This window comes from Telmatherina bonti (genome assembly GCF_933228915.1).
Source record: "Telmatherina bonti genome assembly, chromosome: 18".
NCBI lineage: Eukaryota > Metazoa > Chordata > Actinopteri > Atheriniformes > Telmatherinidae > Telmatherina > Telmatherina bonti.
This window is the reverse complement of record NC_136616.1, coordinates 13631945-13652017: the sequence shown is the minus strand read 5'-3', so window position 1 is coordinate 13652017 and position 20073 is coordinate 13631945. Positions and strand designations below refer to the sequence as shown.

At 41.4% G+C, this 20073-nt stretch overlaps 1 protein-coding gene across 1 annotated transcript in view; it reads right to left on the bottom strand.

Moving 5' to 3' along the window:
- htr2cl1 (5-hydroxytryptamine (serotonin) receptor 2C, G protein-coupled-like 1) overlaps positions 1-20073 on the bottom strand; it is a gene marked incomplete at both ends in the record, with an annotated part of 52116 nt that overhangs the window by 16662 nt on the left and 15381 nt on the right. Inside the window, one exon of the mRNA XM_079257524.1 lies at positions 15422-15622. Coding sequence (XP_079113650.1) covers positions 15422-15622 — 201 coding nt within the window. The remainder of the gene's footprint in view (positions 1-15421; positions 15623-20073) is intronic.

Here is a 20073-nt window from a genome sequence, read left to right as displayed (position 1 = left end):
TTATCAGGCCCCTCTCTTATGGAATAAGCTCCCAGTTAGTGTTAGGGAAGCAGACACCCTCCCCACCTTTAAGACTAGGCTGAAGACTTATCTTTTTGATAAGTCCTATAGCTAGGGATGGTTAGCATCCCTTAGTTATGCTGCTATAGGTTTAGACTGCTGAGGGACATTTCCTGATACACTGAGCTTCTTTCTTTTTCTCTTTATCTCTTTCTTTTACCCCCCCCCCCCATAACAGTGTTGCATCATTAACATGTATGTCTCCTGTCTCAGCAGGTCTCCCTGGCCGGGAGTAGCAGTTCCTGTTGTCTGTTGTCTTTCTGTCCTCTTCCCCCCACACAGCAGAGGCAGATGGCTGCCTGTCCTGAGCCGGGTTCTGCCGGAGGTTTCCTTCCTGTTAAAAGGGAGTTTTTTCCTTCCCACTGTTGCCAGTGTGCTTGCTCAGGATGGGAGATTGAGTTGGACTCAACTCAATCTGTTGGTTTCCTTATATAGGCTGTTATGAATTGGCCTTCGTTATGTTTTCCCCTCTGTCTGTAAAGCGTCTTGAGATGGCATTGCCGTGATTTGACGCTATATAAATAAAGTTGAATTGAATTGAATTGCCATTGCGATGCTTCAAACAGGACGTTCTCAGACAGAAGTGGCCACTGAGCTTGGAGTGTCACAGAGTGTCATCAGCAGGTTGCAACAGAGATAGAGAGACTGGAAGAGTCACAGAAAGGCCTAGAAGTGGACGTCCTTTGGCCACATCCCGTGCTGATGACCACTACATTGTGAACACTGCCCTGAGAAACCGGATGATGAATGCCACTCAACTCCAGGCACGTTTAAGAGAGGTGAGAGGCACCCAAGTGTCACGTCAGACCATTCGAAACCGTTTCCATCAGCGTGGTCTGCGTGCTAGACGACCTGCACGGGTACCTGACCACACCACCAGGCACAGGCATCATCGTCTTGCATGGGCCAGGGAGCATTTACGCTGGACGAGGAACCAGTGGGCCTCAGTGCTGTTCTCTGATGAAAGTCGATTCACACTGAGCAGAAATGATGGCCGGCAACGATGTTGGAGACGTCAGGGAGAGCGCTATGCATCAGCCACTGTTGTCACCAGGCGAGCTTTTGGTGGTGGTGGTGTTGCAGTGTGGGCAGGGGTGTCCACTTGGTACAGAACTGCCCTACACTTTGTGAATGGTACCTGCGGGTGACATCACGGAGGCTCCGTCCATCTTTTACACACAGTTTATGATATCACTGTCACTGCCCACTTGTGGGTGAACTCACTTATTAACTATGCAAACAATGTAAAGATGCTTGGAAGTATCAGAGCGGTGCTTTCTGACAATGTTTGAACGGACTTCCCCATTTACGTATGTAGTTGAGCATAAATGGTTCTTTAGAGTGCATTCAGAGTAGGCACCTTTCAACTGAAACCAGTTTGTTTGCTTGGAAAGCCTGGTTTGTTTGGGACTGAAGTTTCCCAACTTTAACCAACAGATTAGCAGTTTTCTTGCTTATAGTTTGTCTCGTTTTTTTTATTCAGTAATTTTGATGTTGCGCCACCTCAGTCAGGGAGGAGAAATTGATTTTCAAAAGGTTTGGTTGTTTTTTGTTTTTTTTTTCTAATTTTGTTTTGGATGCTGTGTTCCGCTGGGGAAATTTACTTTGCAAAGAGAAGCATTATAGATATAATGGTCCCCTTGATATTCTGGATTCTTATTTTATTTTTCTATTTATATTGCATAATTTTTTGTATTATAAAGTTTGTATTGCTGGACCGGAGAGGATAGAAGAGGGACAGAAAGAGAACAGAAAAACACCTTGTAGAGAGAAAAAGAGGGAGAGAAAAAGAAAAAGAAAGAAGGTTTGGTTAGTTTGACTAAATGCAGTGTGAGATCCACTGAATGTTGCAACCCCAGGTTTAACTTGGTACTAAATCAAACAGACTAGTGGAGTATTAGTTGTGAAAATGACATTAATCAAGCAAACCGTTCTTCCTTTAATCTTTTAAAGTCATGGTTTTCCAAAGAAGGGACTAATCTGACTATTATAAATCAAACTCAAACTATTGTTGATCTTGTTTTAAAAATCTATAATTGCTCTTAACAGCATTTTTATGAATGTTTGCCAACAGATGCTCCCAACTTGATAAAGATGTCTGCAGGGAGTTACAAAATTAGTCAAGCTGAGAAAATAATTAAACCTTTTAAAATTCATCACCCTAAGTAAGCAAGCAATTACAGTACATACATCTGGTGTTTTCCCAATTTAGAGCAATAAGGGTAAATCCAATTAAAACAGTCCTCCCCACCCCCATTACACATCCTTCTTATAACTTGATTTCATTTGCTACAAAATAAACTAAATAAAAGAAAACTGTTGTCTTTCCTGCACTGTTGCAGTCTTTGAGTTAAGTGCTTGTAAGTTAAAGACTAACAGACTCAATAACCGCATTAATTTAAAGTTTACTTTAAAGGAGTAGACTGTCATGTCTAGTTCGGCACATGAACACATGGTTAAGGCTGTATGGATTTGAAGAAATGAAGGACTTAAACTAGCCTGAAATAGATACAAAGAAGAAAAAAAAAACTCCATGATAAGTGAATACACCCTCGATTGTGGGTTTTATTGGTAATCTTTCTGCATTGATTACTTTAAGCTCTTCCAGAGCCCCAGTCATCACTGAAGCTTGTGGTGTTCAATCTCTTGTGGACTTCAAAGAAATGCCAACAGGAATAATAGAGATTTTGTCTGATTCAAAAGCAGATGATGTGAACACATTTAGTTGCCCTTGAGAAATCTTTACAGTGCAAAAACAAAGTGAGGAGAGGCAATGGTATAACTGTCTGAGAGCATTACTTATCCACATTTCCTCACCTTGAAAATGTACCTTAACGTATGCGGTGCCTCATACGTTCCATACCAGCAAATATAAAGCACAGTGATTGCTTCATATCATATCCTTTGTTCACCTGATCAGTGGCACATTGGAAAGAACAAGGCAATGAGAGATACATTTGCTTTTTAAGCATGCAGTTCTGTTGAAAACTGGCCATTACATGAACACGATTGCTGATTTACTTATCTGTTGCACTTTTTTACTGTAAAATTTCTTCAAAAACCCAAACCTGACAACTTTATTGTACAGATTCCAGATTTGAATCTGACCCATAAACATGTCCATAATTAAAGCTAAAATTAGGATGATTCTTAATACCCCTAAAAGCACCATGCACCATAAATGGCACCATGGTGGAGCTCACACCCAATATGTTTTTGTAAAATATTTGGTTGGATGTGGAAGTGACTTGTTTCCATATTTTTCAATTTCTGAGTGAGAAAAAAACATCTTTCTCATTGAGAAATGGCAATGACGCGTCACACAGATGTGACATATTGCAGCCTTGTTCTGCATAATTTTACAATTTGATGCAAATATGACACATCCTGCACTGTTCTGTCATTTTTCAGGCCTCAGCAGAAACATGATTCAAATTTATTGCTATCTTTTGAAACTGACATGAACACTGGTTTCCATGCTTTCTGAAGGTTTTTGGACAATGGGCTAAATTTAAAATTAATCTTTATTTTTGACCTTGTACCTCATCAGTATTTTGAGGAATATTTTTTTTCTTTTAAAAAGTCACTTAATATTGACCTTAATGAAAAATTCATAAAAAAAAAAAAAAATAAAAAAAAAGTTTCTGCATATCAAATGACGAAGCAGCACTTTGTTATTAACAGTCAATCAAAAAGTCAAATAATTAGTTCCTGTTTGTTTTATTGCATCTTTGAAAATACATTTTATTTAGAATTTTTTATTTAATTATTTTTACTAAAATATCGCTAATGTGAGGATTATATAATTAAATCACTGGTTAGGGATTTAAGTACCTGAGTACCTGTGTTGTACTCAAAGTACAACGCAGGCACACTGAGGTACACGTTTGTGTAAATATATATCTTGACCTTTCAAATCCACCAGAGTACTTTTAATATTCCAAACTTGCTGTATTGGATTAAAACAATTACACGAAACGCCGACATTTCTACTGCAGGGAGACTGAAATTTGACTGAAACACTCTGTGGGAAGCTGAGACAATCTGTACCATAACATGCATCTACATGCATCATCCTTTAATTTTTATAATCCCCGCAGACAGCTGGGACCCTCAGCTTTGCAGATGCCAGGACAAGGGAAGATGAGGACAGAGTAGAGACTAAGATTTGCACAGTTCTCTTACATCACAGCATTATTACATCAGAATAGCTCAAATTACTGTAATTCAGCCTCTGGATCTTTATTTCCACATGTAAAACTTCATTTAATCATCCTGAATTTGCTGTACCGCAGAAGTTAGAAGTTGGAACTTGTTTACTTTTGAAAAGCAACTTTATAGGTCACTTCAATAAGAGGTGAGCTAGTAATACACGACCTGTGCTTTTTCTAGTGTTTTATTGGATCAGAAAGAGCAAATGGAAGATGGTTTGGCTGTAGGGAAATAGTTTCTCAAGAAAATTATTTCAAATGCTAAAGTTGTATTTGGAAAACCTGAATGAAGTTCTAGCAGTCAGTGCTTTACACTTTAAGCTGAGAAAAAGAGAGAAAAAGCAAGAAATTCGTTTGTTTTCTGCAGTTGGAAAACCAAAGTTTCTATATATTATTGTTTGCAGTGTAGCGATTTTGAATGGTTGCAGACAGACAGCAACGTCTCACCAGGGATCAGAATCTGCAGATTTATTCTGCGGATAGCATGAAGGGCACAGTTAAAATGCAGACAGTGGCATAGACTCTCTCCACCTCCATAACAGGTCAGAAGTGAACGAGGAAAAATCTCCGACAGATTTAGTGAGATTTGGTTTTTACCAACCAAAATGCCTGAAAAGAACATAACGACAGTAATGTTGCATTATTGAGGAGTTTAAGCTAATACAAGACATTTTTCATACATTAATAAGGAGAAAACCACTGCAGCACACCTTAGCCATACAATGGTTTCCCAGTATTTCCTACGAAACTGCAAAAACGTCACACATGCAGATGTGGTGTGTCGTTAATTACAGTCCCACACACCAACAGGTTATCAGGAACCTTGGAAACAGTACTAAACAAATGAACAGTCTGGCAATAACAAAATAGCAACTTAACAGCAGAAAATATTATAAAAGGTTTGAAGAATGTTCATATTGATAAGTGATTATGATTAAAACAAGCAAATTTCCTCAGCCAGAGCGCCCTCAGCTGAACTAGAAACCATAAACCTCTTAACATCTAATATAGCTACAGTTGTTAGCATTAGCTTTGAATGGACATTGTGTAATATTTTTTTGTTTACTGATGTCCTCATTTATATGTGTGTGATCAATGGTGTGTTATGACCACAGCTAGTAATCACGATTTTTAGAAATGTTAATACATATGATGGGTAAGCCGGTAGAAAGGTGCATTGACAGTCGGCCACCTTGAAACTACAGACACTGTTATGGGATAAAAAAACACCGAAGTGGAATAAGAACATGTTTTCCCTGCTAGCCATCACACAGTGATTGAGACGCCAGAGTGGATCAGTGAAAGAGGCTTACTACCTCGGTAAGTTGGAAAATCTGTTCAATTGTCATTTAGAAAAATGCAGGAACAGCACATGCGGCCATTTTCATCACCGCCAAGAAGGAGAAAAAGGACACCTAAAAGGCAGCTTGACCCAAAAAAAAAAAAAAAGAGACTGAACATGAGGCTAGTCTGCCCCAGGTGGGAGGAGCTAAACAAGGAGAAAAATTTAAAATATGATGCTGAATTGTAGCTTTCTCCTCCATAAGTGCATCAGTTGTTCCACCTGAATTAGCCTAAAGCTAACTTTGTTCATTGTGTTTTGTTAGAAAGGGTTGAGAATTACCATTGGCTGGTAGAAAACACCAGCTTCGTTGGTGCAGAAGTGGATGTTCACATGGTTGCAGTAGCTGCCAAAGCTTTTTGTCAAAGTAAATATAGCCTTCCCACTGCCTTTTAGTCTGGCTGTACTGTTGCTGAAAACCAGCGTTTAAACCTCCTCATCACAGTGAACAGTCGATGAAGTGTGGAATGACATGGGTTTATTGGCATTGTTGAAGCTTTTTCATGCAGCTACTGTCGCAATATCTGTTCAAAAAGTCGAGGTGCTAAAATACATAGTCCAGGTGCTACAAAGTAAAAGTCCTGCCATGTTTTTGGATTTTCCTGTGCTTTTACAACAGGTGCTGTCACCAACAGGCTACTGATCTACATTACGTTGGAGCCGAGCTAATTAAATTCAGCTGGTTTAGTGACTGGTTGGAACAGCTGCTGGACAGGACTTTTACTTTTTGGCACCTGGATTATACACCTCTGTTTGAATGTGATACACAATTTCAGCAGTAGATGAGTGTAATTCTTACTCAATGTTCCTTTAGCAAATAGAAAAACAAAACAAAGGGAAATGGACTGACAGAAAGTCTAGAATGCGACAATCTACCTTTATTGTTGGGTTTACATTCAGTCAGTGTTGTTATCTGTAGTGCACTCTACTATACTTTGCTATACGTGCTTGTAATTACCATCGCCAAGGAGGCTATGTTTTCGTCCGAATTTGTTTGTGCACAATGTTGGGGTTCTCACAAGGAGCAAATGATTACAAATGATTACATTTTGGTGGAGATCCGGGATTCTGGATCACTTTGAAGTTATGTTGGGTCTTAATCACAATATGCTTGGCGGAGGTCTGCGCTCTCTGAGTGCTTTTCTAGTTGCTATTGTAATCTAAGTGTAATCTAAGTAATTTGTTTTCAAATGTAGTTTTACATTGTTGTAGAGAACTTCACTGTCCATCTAAAGTAACACAACAGAAGAAAGAGAGTGGGGAGTTCTAATTCTGTAATATTTTAACCAAACTGTATCAGATATATTCCATTAAGACCTCCTGAATGTGTTTCCATTTGTCTTTGAAAGAAAGCGACATAAATGCTAAATAAAAGCACTGAATTAACATGTTACTCTAAAAAAAAGGAGATATACATCTCCTGTAGAGACACTGCAAAGCTGTACATGCACCAACAAGCTATCCTTCGGGGGAGTCATGAACTAATGATATGACTTTGCCGCCTTAACTGTAAGGTCAGAAGATGTAATGATACTCTAACAATCTCTCCATGCCTGTAAGTGTGTTTATGTATGTGTGTGAGCGAAGAAATGGAAGCCCTCCCGGGCCTTAAAGGGCACGAAATGACATCAATCGAAGTTGGAGGTCAGAGAGAGTAAGGCAGTGTTGAGAGAAGAGTTTTTAAAGTCATCTGATCCCTCAACACTTTCCACAAAGAAATTCACACAAACACGCACACTTGAGAAACTCTTGAGAGAAACTCTTCTAATAAGGGGAGAAGATGGGAAGGATGGGGGACACACTAAGGTGAGTTTATTCAGGTGGAAAGGAATTATTATGTGTTAATTAATCACTGACCTGAACCATGTGTAAGAGCTGCATGATCTTTTAAAAGAATTACTTTCTAAACAAAAGACACTAAACAAGACCAGAGAGTAAATACTGTCCAAAAAGTATTGATTAAGAAAGACCTGCAGGTTAATTAACATTTGAGGGAAGGTCTGAGTGTCATTGGCCACGTTAACATGAGAGTTTTAATCCCTCTTTAATTCCGAATAAAAGTTAAATCTGCTTTAAATAGGCAAAAAATAACCATGTAAACACCTAATTCTGAATGGAAGTGACCATTTTTAACTCAACGATTTTAAAGGTAAGTGGCTGTTTTATTCCCATTTTGAATCTGAACTGATTAATCCCTCTATCATGGGAACATTCATTTTGCTTAAGTTAATTCCGATAATTTGGCACTCGCTCATTACCTTGTCCTGTCCCGATAACGCATATATTCCGATCATTTGCCTCCCATCCCTGGTACTTTATCTTTCTTCACCTTCTTAGCTGCTGAAAAAAGCGAAGTGGTCGAGAAGCTTATGTTGAGATGGTGCTTCAAAATCATTATCAAAATCAAAGCGAAAATAGTTCTTATTGTGGTTTTCCGTTATATCTGAAAAGACGAAAAGCAGGAAGTGGAGTTTACTCATGTCTGCCCCCTATCCAATCAGAGTCCTTCCCAATGCACGGATCTAAAGCAGAAATAAATACAGACAAATAAATGTATTTACCATGTAAACCTCAATTTGGAATCACTATTTCCATGTAAAACTGAAGACAAAACTTTAATTCGGAAATATTTAATTCAGAATTATTAATTTCCATATAAAAAAACGTAATGTAACTCTAGCCATTGTGTGTGAATTTAGCTGGATGTTGGTTTTTAATGTGTTTCTATGATTTCATTGACTCATGTTATGCACTGTTTATTTGTCCAGTTTTTTTGGTTGCAGGGGAGGAGCTAGAGGGTGTCCACCACTGTCACTTCAACAGTTAAAAGTAAATTTAAATGTGATTTCCTACAGCTTATAAGGCCATTAACCTGATGTTAGCTCGAAGCTAGGCAGCATCTAGCTATATGCTAGCATTCGATTATGCCACATTCAGCTTTCTGTGAGTTAATTTAGGGCCCACACCACTCAAGTAATCAAAATTTTCACGATGGAGCTGAAAAAATACTATTACTAAAGACGCCCAGCAGGTACCTCAAAACCTAAGATGCCTTGTGATGACTGAGCTCGAGCTACACAATCCAGTTTCATGTAAACAGAAAGTTAGCGAAGCTATTAATTTATTGTAAAATAAGAAAAATCTCAAGAAATATAGCCTTATAACCAGTCTGAGAGATATTTTGACATGCCACATCCCCAATGTCAGCCTCCCTTACAGCTCCCAACATGGAGCTAGCTACACAAGCCATTAGGGTCACATACATGGATCCTGTCTACCATCATCACCAATAGGGAGAAAGCCACTGGACCCCCTCCCACCACATCAATTGCTACATACTACAAAGAACAATGACTAACATGGTCCATTAGCATGGACTCTACATTCATTTATTCATCATCCTAACCGCTTTGTCCAACGAAGGGTCATGGGGAAGCTGGAGCCTATCCCAGCAGTCTTTGGGCGGAAGGCAGGGTACACCCTGGCCAGCTCGCCAGTCCATCGCAGTCATGGACTTTTTGAACTTGCAAATATTTCCACAAGGTGATCCAGATTATTAACTATCACAGTTACCACAGCAATGCATGTGAGTGTGTAAGAGAGGAACGCAATTATTTCCTCTCTTAGTATATGACCATTGATAAAGTCTTGCCCACTCTTCACCCCCAACACTAAAGCCATATTCATAGATGTTGCCTTTCTCCTGTCTCTTTGTACTATTCTGCATTTAGTTTAACTTCACTCCCTGTTGTATTTCGAAGTTTGTGCTTCCTTTGACCATTCCCGTTAACTTTGTTTTTGCTCTTAAATCCCATCAGGTTTCTGTCTTTGAATGCAACACCTGCTATTTATTAAGTTACTTCCTTCAGTGTGTCTCTGGTGTCTGTTTTGTTCAGTGTGAAATCCTTGTGGGAGAATGGGAGGAGTTCGGCGAGGCCATGGAGAAAGACTTCCGGATGGCTTCGAGGCGATTCTGGTGCACCATCCGGCGGCTCAGGAGGGGGAAGCAGTGCTCCATCGACACTGTGTACAGTGGAGATGGGGAGCTGTTGACCTCAACTCGGGACGTTGTGGGTCGGTGGAAGGAATACTTCGAAGACCTTCTCAATCCTACCAACACGTCTTCCGATGAGGAAGCAGAGCTGGGGGACTCAGGGGTGGACTCTCCTATCTCTGGGGCTGAAGTTGCTGAGGTGGTCAAAAAGCTCCTTGGCGGATCCGCCCGGAGTTCCTTAAGGCTCTGGATGCTGTGGGGCTGTCCTGGCTGACACGCCTCTGCAGCATCGCGTGGACATCGGGGGCAGTGCCGCTGGATTGGCAGACTGGGGTGGTGGTCCCCCTTTTTAAGAAGGGGGACCGGAGGGTGTGTTCCAATTACAGGGGAATCACACTCCTCAGCCTCCCTGGTAAGGTCTATTCAGGAGTCGTGGAGAGGAGGGTCCGGATAGTCGAATCTCGGATTGAGGAGGAGCAGTGCGGTTTTTGTCCTGGCCGCGGAACAGTGGACCAGCTCTATACCCTCTTTGGGGTCCTGGAGGGGGCATGGGAGTTTGCCCAACCAGTCTACATGTGCTTTGTGGACCTGGAGAAGGCATTCAACCGTGTCCCCGGGGGCTCCTGTGGGGGGTACTCCGGGAGTATGGGGTACCGGACCCCCTTGTGCGAGCTGTCCGGTCCCTGTACGACAGGTGTCAGAGCTTGGTTTGCATTGCCGGTAGTAAGTCGGATTTGTTTCCGGTGAGGGTTGGACTCCGCCAAGGATGCCCTTTATCACCGATTCTGTTCATAACTTATATGGACCGAATTTCTAGGCGCAGCCGAGGTGTTGAGGGGATCCGGCTCAGTGGCTTCAGGATTGGGTCCCTGCTTTTTGCAGATGACGTGGTCCTGTTGGCTTCATCTGGTCGTGATCTCCAGCTCTCACTTGAGCGATTCGCTGCCAAGTGTGAAGCGGCTGGGATGGGAATCAGCACCTCCAAATCTGAGACCATGGTCCTCAGCCAATAGGGTGGTTTGCCCTCTCCGGGTCGGGAGTCAGGTCTTGCCTCAAGTGGAGGAGTTTAAATATCTCTGGGTCTTGTTCACGAGTGAGGGAAGGGTGGAGCGTGAGATCGACAGACGGATCGGTGCGGCGTCTGCAGTAATGCGGACTCTGCACCAGTCTGTCATGGTGAAGAAGGAGCTGAACCAGAAGGCGAAGCTCTCGATTTACCAGTCGATCTACGTTCCTACCCTCACCTATGGTCATGAGCTGTGGGTAGTGACCGAAAGAACAAGATCTCGTATACAGGTGGCTGAAATGAGTTTCCTCCGCAGGGTGGCTGGGCTCACCCTTAGAGATAGGGTGAGGAGCTCGGTCATCCGGGAGGGGCTCAGAGTAGAGCCGCTGCTCCTCCGCATGGAGAGGAACCAGTTGAGGTGGCTCAGGCATTTGGTGAGGATGCCTCCTGGACGCCTCCCTGGTGAGGTGTTCCAGGCACATCCCTCTGGGAGGAGACCCCGGGGAAGACGCAGGACATGCTGGAGGGATTATATCTCTCGGCTGGCCTGGGAACGCCTGGGGATCCCCCCCGCAGAGTTGGCAAATGTGGCTGGGGAGAGGGAAGTCTGGGCTTCCCTGCTTAGGCGGCTGCCCCCGCGACCCGACCCTGGATAAGCGGCACGAAGATGAGATGAGACGAGAAATCCTTGTCATTGTTTGCCTCTGTTGTTCTGTTGACTTTGCCTTTTTTAAAATATTGCTGCACCTACATTTATACATTTCTTCTTCTGCTGCTGTTTAATTTAAATTAAAATCCATGTTATTAATTTACTCCTTCTTCCTTAGTCTTGTGTCTGAGTCCTTCTCCCTCCTGGAATGTGACTGAGTGACATCTTTTCATATTACATAAACTTTTGACACAAGATGCCTGAAAAATAGCTGCAGAAAAAGCATAAATTGCAATATAGGAGAATGAATAAAATGAAATGTTTAATACCACATATTTTGTTAGAGAAGATTAAACCCCACAAATTATTTACACACCTATTACCATCCAAATGCATAACAACTTCCAAACTAACAACAAAAACAGCCCTTTAACATCCAAATAAATCATCAGCTCAATACATCAAGGAAGTGTTGAAAAAATGCTCATACTTGACAATGAATCTTTTTTGTTTCATATTTTACTTCAAAACATTTTTCATTCACTGCTTTATGCCAAATCTCCAAGATGCCTCAACATTTTCCACATATATGGGAGAGCAAACTTTTTAGTGCTGCAAATATTAGCTATAATGCATCATCAATACACTGACTGTTGCTCTAACATAAACATTTCTGATAACATACACTTATAAGCCACTGTATTAGTTTCCCCTGTTCAGTTGCTTATTCACTGCAGTGGACTGGCAACCTGTCCGCGGTTGTAACAACCCAGCTTTCTAGGGGTAAGGGCCACAACATAAAACAAAAGCGTGCCAAAAACCGAAAATAAGTTTTGGGAAATTTTATATTCCCATATCAAGAGAAAAAGAAACAATATGAGCCCAAATGGGAGGGCAGGTGGTGCAGATCACATCAAATACAAAACCAAACTATTTCAAAAGCAAAAACACAATCAAGCACCATCAACAACCCAAATCACAGAACAATCGAAACAGCAAAACAAAAGGCTAAGCTCAACTGTCATACAAAAAGGGCCAACAATAATGCATACAAGGCCGTAAAGGCTCTTCAAAACAACAACTAGTCTCAAAGTGGACAAGCTGTATCCACCACACAGCTACCACTGAATGAAAGAACTGACGCTCTTTTATACTGGTGTGGCGAGGTGTCGAATCTTCATTGGCTCAGAGGTGGAGTGGCAACTCAGCAACGCCGATGAAGTCAAGGTGAGGAGCCAATTCCAGCCAGGGGATGCCAGAGGATGGTTTCCAGGCTGAATGAAATGGGTGATTAGTGAAAATTTGTGGCAGCTGTAACAGCAGTATACACTGTCTCCTCCCTGCTAATAGCTGGGACAGGCTCCAGCTCCACTGTGACCCAAGATTTGGATGAAATGACACAGAAAATGAATGAATGAATTAGTTGCTTATTAACACAAATAGCCCTGTTATGGACTGGCGACCTGTCCAGGGTGTACCCTGCCTCTCACCTGATTATTGCTGGGATAAGCTCCAGCTTTCTTACAACCAAGAATTGGACTAAATGGTTTAACAAAATGGACGAAAGAACACAAATCAGCTAATCACATCCCAGAATCTCAATGCATTTAATTATATAGACATGTCAAAACGACTTGGTGAAGCTCAAACTGAGCGCCAGGATGAAGAATAAGGGGATTTAAGGCTCGTTGAACATGGCATGGTTGTTGTACCAGATGGGCTGGTTTCATTCTTTCAGAAACTCTTGTTCTACTGAGATTTTCACACATAACCATCTCTAGAGTTTTATCTGAAAAAGAGAAAAATATCCAGGGAGCAACGGCTGGCTGGATCTGGTTGATGTCAGAGGAGAATGGGCAGACTGGTTGGAGATGATAAAAAGGAAACAGTACCTTAAATAACAACTGGTTATTTAAGCAGATGCTGCGGATAACAGCACCGGGTGCCACTCCTGTCTGACTGGACAATAGAAGATGGAAAAACGTTGCTGGTCTGATGAGTCTCCATTTCAGCTGCAACGGTCAGACAGTAGGATCCAAGGATTTCTTTTTCTTCTTCTTTAGCATATTTGTTCGTATTACAGAATTTGTACTGCTGGACCAGACCAGAGAGGATAGAAAAGGGACAGAGAGAACCGAAAAAAAATGAAAAAAAAAACCCCCAGAGAAAACGCCTTGTAGACAGAGAAAGAGAGAGAGATAAAGAGAGAAAAACATACATACATATCCATATACATGCACATACACACATATGCACACATATGCACCCGCCTATTTATACACATGTGCATACACGCGCATTTACACACACAAGCCGACCATAGATTCACTGTCCGTCTGCGAGAGGACCCAAACGTCAGCTGTCAGGAGCACCAGAAACTAACAAGTTAAATCAGAAACATAGATGGAAAGCTAGCTGCTGTTAGTGAATGAGCCTGCAGGACGACTCAGTGACTGTGTCACATGCAGGACTTACAGAGTGGAACATGTTCAGAGAAGAGTGATCTTGCCAGTGTGACCCCGCCCACACAAAGGCAAGAGGCAGGCCAGGAGAATCCTGAGACCTGGGTAACTGGATGCCACCCAAGCACAGACCCCAACCGCCCCACTCTGGTGCCAGCCATGCGTTCGCCCAGGAGGGGGGGCCCAGCCAGAGTCCCTGGCAGTCAGGGGGATCAGGCATTAGTGGTGCCCATACCAGCAAGGGCCAGCTCTGCAGGGTACCAATCGCCCAGGGAAGACAGAGCACAGGCCCCAAGAGCCTGAAGGCAACACCCCACCCCCCAGAGGCAGAGGGCCCATCCCACACTAACGGAGGGCCAGGACCCCCAGATCCCCACTGAGGGGCAGCCAGGCCGCACCCAGGTTCACCAGTCACGTTCCCCAGTTTTATGACCCCCTTCCCACCACACCCACACACACACACCCACACATACTCCCTCTCTGTACATACCTTACCTTCCCATTTCCCTACAAACGCTCTCACACTCCCCTACCTCTTTGCCCCAAATCACATACTCCCCCATACACACATACACCCCCCTCCCAAGCTTCCCTTCTTTATACCCTCACACACTTTGACACGCACCCCCTGCTCAATCCCATTCATATGTTCTCCTCTTTACACACACAGACGCTCCATCACACACACATCCCCACCCCACCTCCACTGACCCGCTCCTCCCTACACACACACACACACACACACACACACACACACACACACACACACACACACACACACACACACACACACACCAACACCCCCTAAACCTCCACATACACTGCCCCACTTAGATGCTCACACATCCCATCCTATCCCTCCACTTTTATATACCGACACGCGCCCCATCAAACACCCTCTACCCTGCCCCCACTTACATACTCCCCCTTTATTCACACACACCCCATCCCAAACTCCCCATCCCATCCCCACTCACACACTCCACTCTGCACAAAGACATACACACCCCTACACACCCTCCATCTACATTCACAGTCCTCATTTTACACAAGCACACTCCATCATACACCACCCAACCCATCATGCGCCCCACCCACCAACAAACCCCCCACATACACACCCACACCCAACCACATACACTCACCCTGTACCTAAATTTCTCCCAAGTCATGATTTCTCCCCTTATCCCCCTCCACTCCAACTTCATCCATTCTCTCCCACACGCCCTCATCTCTCTTTCCCAACATGCCTGGTGTGAGATGTCCCTGGAGGACAGAGAATAGGAAGGCCCCAATCACGGGCCCCATTACTACCGCCCACCACTCCCAGCGTCCCACCACTAAGCAGTACCACCCACCATACACTGTTGTGTATTTGTACTTTTAGAATTAAAAACTGAAACACCACATAATACAAATAGAGGAATACAAAAATGGCTATTTATTAAAACAATGTATATATATTTTTGCAGCGAAGTGAAAAGATCTGTTGAAACAGTCCTCCCACTGTGCTTCTTCCTTCTGCAGCACGAATGGAACCAGCATGTAATGATTCTGTGTAATTTACTGGATTTTGCACCTGAAGAGAAATTTAGTTTACCATGCAGAAGTATGTTGGCTTAATCTGTCTCTAAACTCATCTGTGTGAGTAGAATCTGAGCATCTCTTTCATTTCTTCAATGTAGAGGCGGGCTGACCTATAGATATGGTCCAGACAGCAGCGATCTTCATCATGGCTTTGGTTCTCGAGTTGAAGCGGCTGTGTTCTATGGGGTTGCGAATGGCGACGTATCGATCCAGGGAGATGGCACAGAGGTGCATGATGGAGGCTGTGGAGAACAACACATCCAGATAGATCCAAATCGGGCACAGAGCGCTGGGGAGAGGCCAGGCATAGTCTGGAAAAATGACAACAGAAAGCATGGTTGAGCATCATGCAGCTTTGGTAGTTTGACGGGAATTCTGATGAGCCTGCTGTTCTTTAAGACTGCTGACTTTGTAAACATCTGTCACACAGAGTCAGTCTGTTCTGAGGGCCGGATTTGGTGAATGTCATCAGGGTTTGCAGACAGTGACGGCTTAAGATAGCTTGACCTATCTGTAATTAATTAGAGAACATCAAAGTGCAAGGAACAGCAAGGTTTACGTGCACGGATTTACCAAGTAACTGTGATAATTATGATTCAGGATATCAGATAAACATGTTTACAGGGATTCAAATGGACGGGACATGAAATTATTTTGCTCACAGATGAAAGAGTCCAATGGAAATTTACAACTACTCCTCATATAATGTTTTAGATAGACTTTGCCTCATGTTTTTGCAGGGAACAGTCACTGCACCATGATGCTGTGCTGCATGAGATCCTGCAAAAATCCCAGAAGCCACAATCCTCAACGCTTCTGACCAGAGTAATTGCCAGAGGATATGAGGCAAAAAACGTGGTACTTCATGCTTCTAATACAACTTTTCTTTCAATCATCAAATATCTTGGTTATGGATTAGAGCTAGAGAAGCTAATATCTATGATCTCTGCTTGTGTTGTGCTTGTACAACATGTTTTTGTTGATTTTGATCTTTGTGAAACACCTCATGACATTTTTATGGGCTCAACATAAGTAATGCTATAAAAGTTTAACAGCTGTATATTCATCTTTGCAAATAATTTAGATGTTTGTATTTGTAAATCACATTTTGTTCTCGAATATAATTTCTATTCACATCATTTTTGTTTCATATCAGGACTTTTTAATGATATTACAGGATAATAAACATTATGTCTGATATTTAGGGAAACTATTCCCACTGCAGGCAAATCTGACTTTATTTGTAACTCATGTTTTTTTATTTGTTTGTTTTGTTTTTTAATACAGTCTGAACAGAATTAATCAGATTTTTTCCAACTCAGACTAATTTCCTTTGTAGTACCAAACCAGATCCATATCTGTTGTTTTTCAAAGGGATCCGCGTCTGAACGATTATGCCACACTTTGTCACACTGTTCTGTAACTGAACTGAGACCGATGTCACAATCTATGAGAGGCCGCCGGAGAGATAATTTAAACTTGGTTTTACACATACCATCATACTCGCACACAAACACTATTATACTCTTACTTAAACAATAGTAAACTCTTTCACAAGACCCTCTCAGATAATTGGAAAAGCCATTTTTTATCAGCTAAACACAAAACAACAGTAATGATGTCTTCCAGTGAGGTTTTAGACAGCACCACAGCACTGAGACTGTTCTGACCAAAGTTATTAATGACATATGTTTGAATACAGGTGATGGAAAAATGTCTATCTTAGTTTTACTGGACCTCAGTGCTGTATTTGATACAGTTGACCACGATATATAACTCCAGTGACTCAGTAGCTGGGTGGGTCTCTCTGGTACTGTACTAAACTGGTTCAAAACATACTAAGAGAACTGGAAGTACTTTGAGTCGATAGGCAACTTTCGATCTGAGTGGACAAGAATTACATGTGGAGTTCCCCGAGGTTCCATCCTGGGGCCTTTTCTGTTTAACATTTGCATGCTCCCACTGTCACAGGTCATGCAGAATAACTTGGGCTTCTTCTGCTCGCTTTACCAAGCACCGATGTTCTCACAGCTGTCCACAAATGAGCAAGAATGGGAAATGAATGGGAAGCATTAATCCAACAGTTCTTTTTTTTATGAACTGCTGTCCATTGACTTGTTTCCTTGGTTACAGCAACCGTCTGAACCAGAAGTCCCTCCTCACATACACAACACACACACAACTTCACTTGACAAAGTGAAAACACCTCGAAATAACTATAGAAATATGTAAATAAAATATATATGATAAGCAGTATATAGGTATAAGTTTAACATTTTTGAGTTGAAGTTATATTGCTTTTTTATTTTTAATTATTTAAAAAAAAAAATCATCTCCTTAGTGCTGAAAAATTTGTATTTGAGTTTGAAATATATTTTACACAAAGCCGGAGTTAATTAAAACAAATATTAATTCAAATACTTCTGAGATTTAAAAAAAAAAAAAAAAAAGTAAATATAGTTACTTTTAACAGTAACGTATTAATGAACAAAGTAACCAAGGTGCTTTTTTAATTTAAGTTATTGGTAAATTAAATGAATTATTTTTTTCCAGCACAACACTGCTTCTCACTGGGGTAAATAACCACGGTAACGTACGCTTAACAGTTTACCTTCTCCAGAGCTGGCTAGGTTCTTCATAAGAGATTAATGAGTAGAAAAGCTCTACCTCCTGATCAATAAGCTCTCCTGGAAAATGGACCATTCTGTCAATCAGAGTGCAGAGACCTAAAGGTAAAAAGTGTTCTTTTTTTAAGAGTCCATAGCATGTTACAGTACTTAGAACTTCGTACATGTATTCATCCACATGCTTTATCAGTAGACATTAATATCTAGGATTAAGTCAGGGCAGGATCGACCAATGGAAACTTTTCCGTTCAGTCATGTCATGGAGCATTTCCTACTCTGACTGCAGCTTGGAGCTGGATGCATGCCAAACTTCTTGTGCGTTTTTTAGGAGAGCATATGCCATACGCAGCACTAGCAACGGCTAATCGAGAAGAGTAAACTCTACGCCTTTACGTCAGTCACCAAAAGTCTCCAATAGCACAAAAGAAAATTGATTACCTTTAGAGCAGTCTTTTTTTTTGTTATAAAGAGTCACTAAAGGGATCTGAAACCTCACTATATAGACATCTAAATAACATCAAAGTTGCTAAGCTATTAGCTAGGCTCTGATATGTGCACCGAAGTAATTGGTGTACCAGGATATTGTGCACTGACAAACGTTGAACATTGTTTGCAATTCAAACTGTAATTTAAAAAAAAAAAGAAAAAAAAAGTTTTTTTATGTAATTGATTGATAATTATTGTTTTGAATATTGTTTAAAATATTGTTTTAAATATAATATTGTTTTAAAATCCTACCCTTCGAAAAATATAAAAAGTCAATTTTAATAAAATATTATGGAAAACAACTTTTCTCTCGCCCAATGATTGCTGGGATACCCTACAGCTTCCTTGACCCCCTAAGTGGAACAAGCGGCTGAGAAAATGGATGAATGGATTTTGGAAAACAATCACTTTTGAATTTTGCTTCGCAAAACAAACAAACAAACAGACAAACAGACAAAAAGACATTATATATATTTTATGATCTAAGAATGGTACTAAAACTGATGTTCTACTGATCCCTTAAGAGTGATTTAAAAAGCCAAAGTACCAGCTTCATATGCCAACAGAGCTGCAGCTCACCATCTCTGGTCACTGAACAGTTTCGGTAAGAGTTTCTATCTGTACATCAGTGTGCCAGATGGCACACTTGTCCAGTGTCTGGACTAAACACAGCAACAGAAGTAATAACAGGACCGCAAGAGGAAACACTTTGGCAGAGACTGTCCAAGAGAATATTAAATCAACTTATGCCTAAACTGGGAATAAGGAATTTACATAATTGGCATGTTGACTGCCTAACAGGTTTAAATACTTTCCTGGCATTATTCTACATGCTGACAGGAAAGATAAAAAGCATGTGGCTGGAGAAGAGATGAAAAAAAAACAAAAAAACAAATGAGTGGGCCACAATTATCTAACTCTGAATCAATTTTTCCATGCTTAAATGTTTAATTATTTTACACTTAATCACTTGATTTGTCTTTTTTTCTTTTATTATTCAGGCTTGTGTGTTATTTATCACTCTCATCTACTGTGTGATATCAATGTCTGTATTCTTAAACTACATAGATGCCTAAATAATATCAGAAATGATTCAAGTTTGTTTACAAATTGCCTTTTTTTCCAAAAGATCAATTCCCCTTAAATCTCTCCTGTGCAAGATCAATGCAAGTGAAAAATCAGTCGCCATTATCACCGACGGCAGTTTCTTCCATCTTGCTTCTCTTTTGCATTGATATGTGCAAACTGTTTAAAGAGTATAACAGGCAAAGCTTGTTGCTTTGTCTTTCTACACCTGCAATCGTTTCTTCACAGATGATAAGACCTGCAGCCAAACACACACTCACACACACAGATTTATGCATGCGGCGTAAATTCATCTCTCATTTGTGTGACAAGCAGTGTGTATGTCATGCATGTGAAATGAATCATTGTGCTTGTTTGTGTGTGTGTGGGAGGCGACTTGCATAACTTTTCAGAGGTCAGAGACTTATTGGAGCACACTATAACATACACACACACACACACACACACACACACACACACACACACACACACACACACACACACCAAATATGTTGCTCAGCTGTCTAGCGGGTGCCTTGGACCAAATTTGCCTTGAATGCTAGATGGTTTTTTTCCTAAAATTT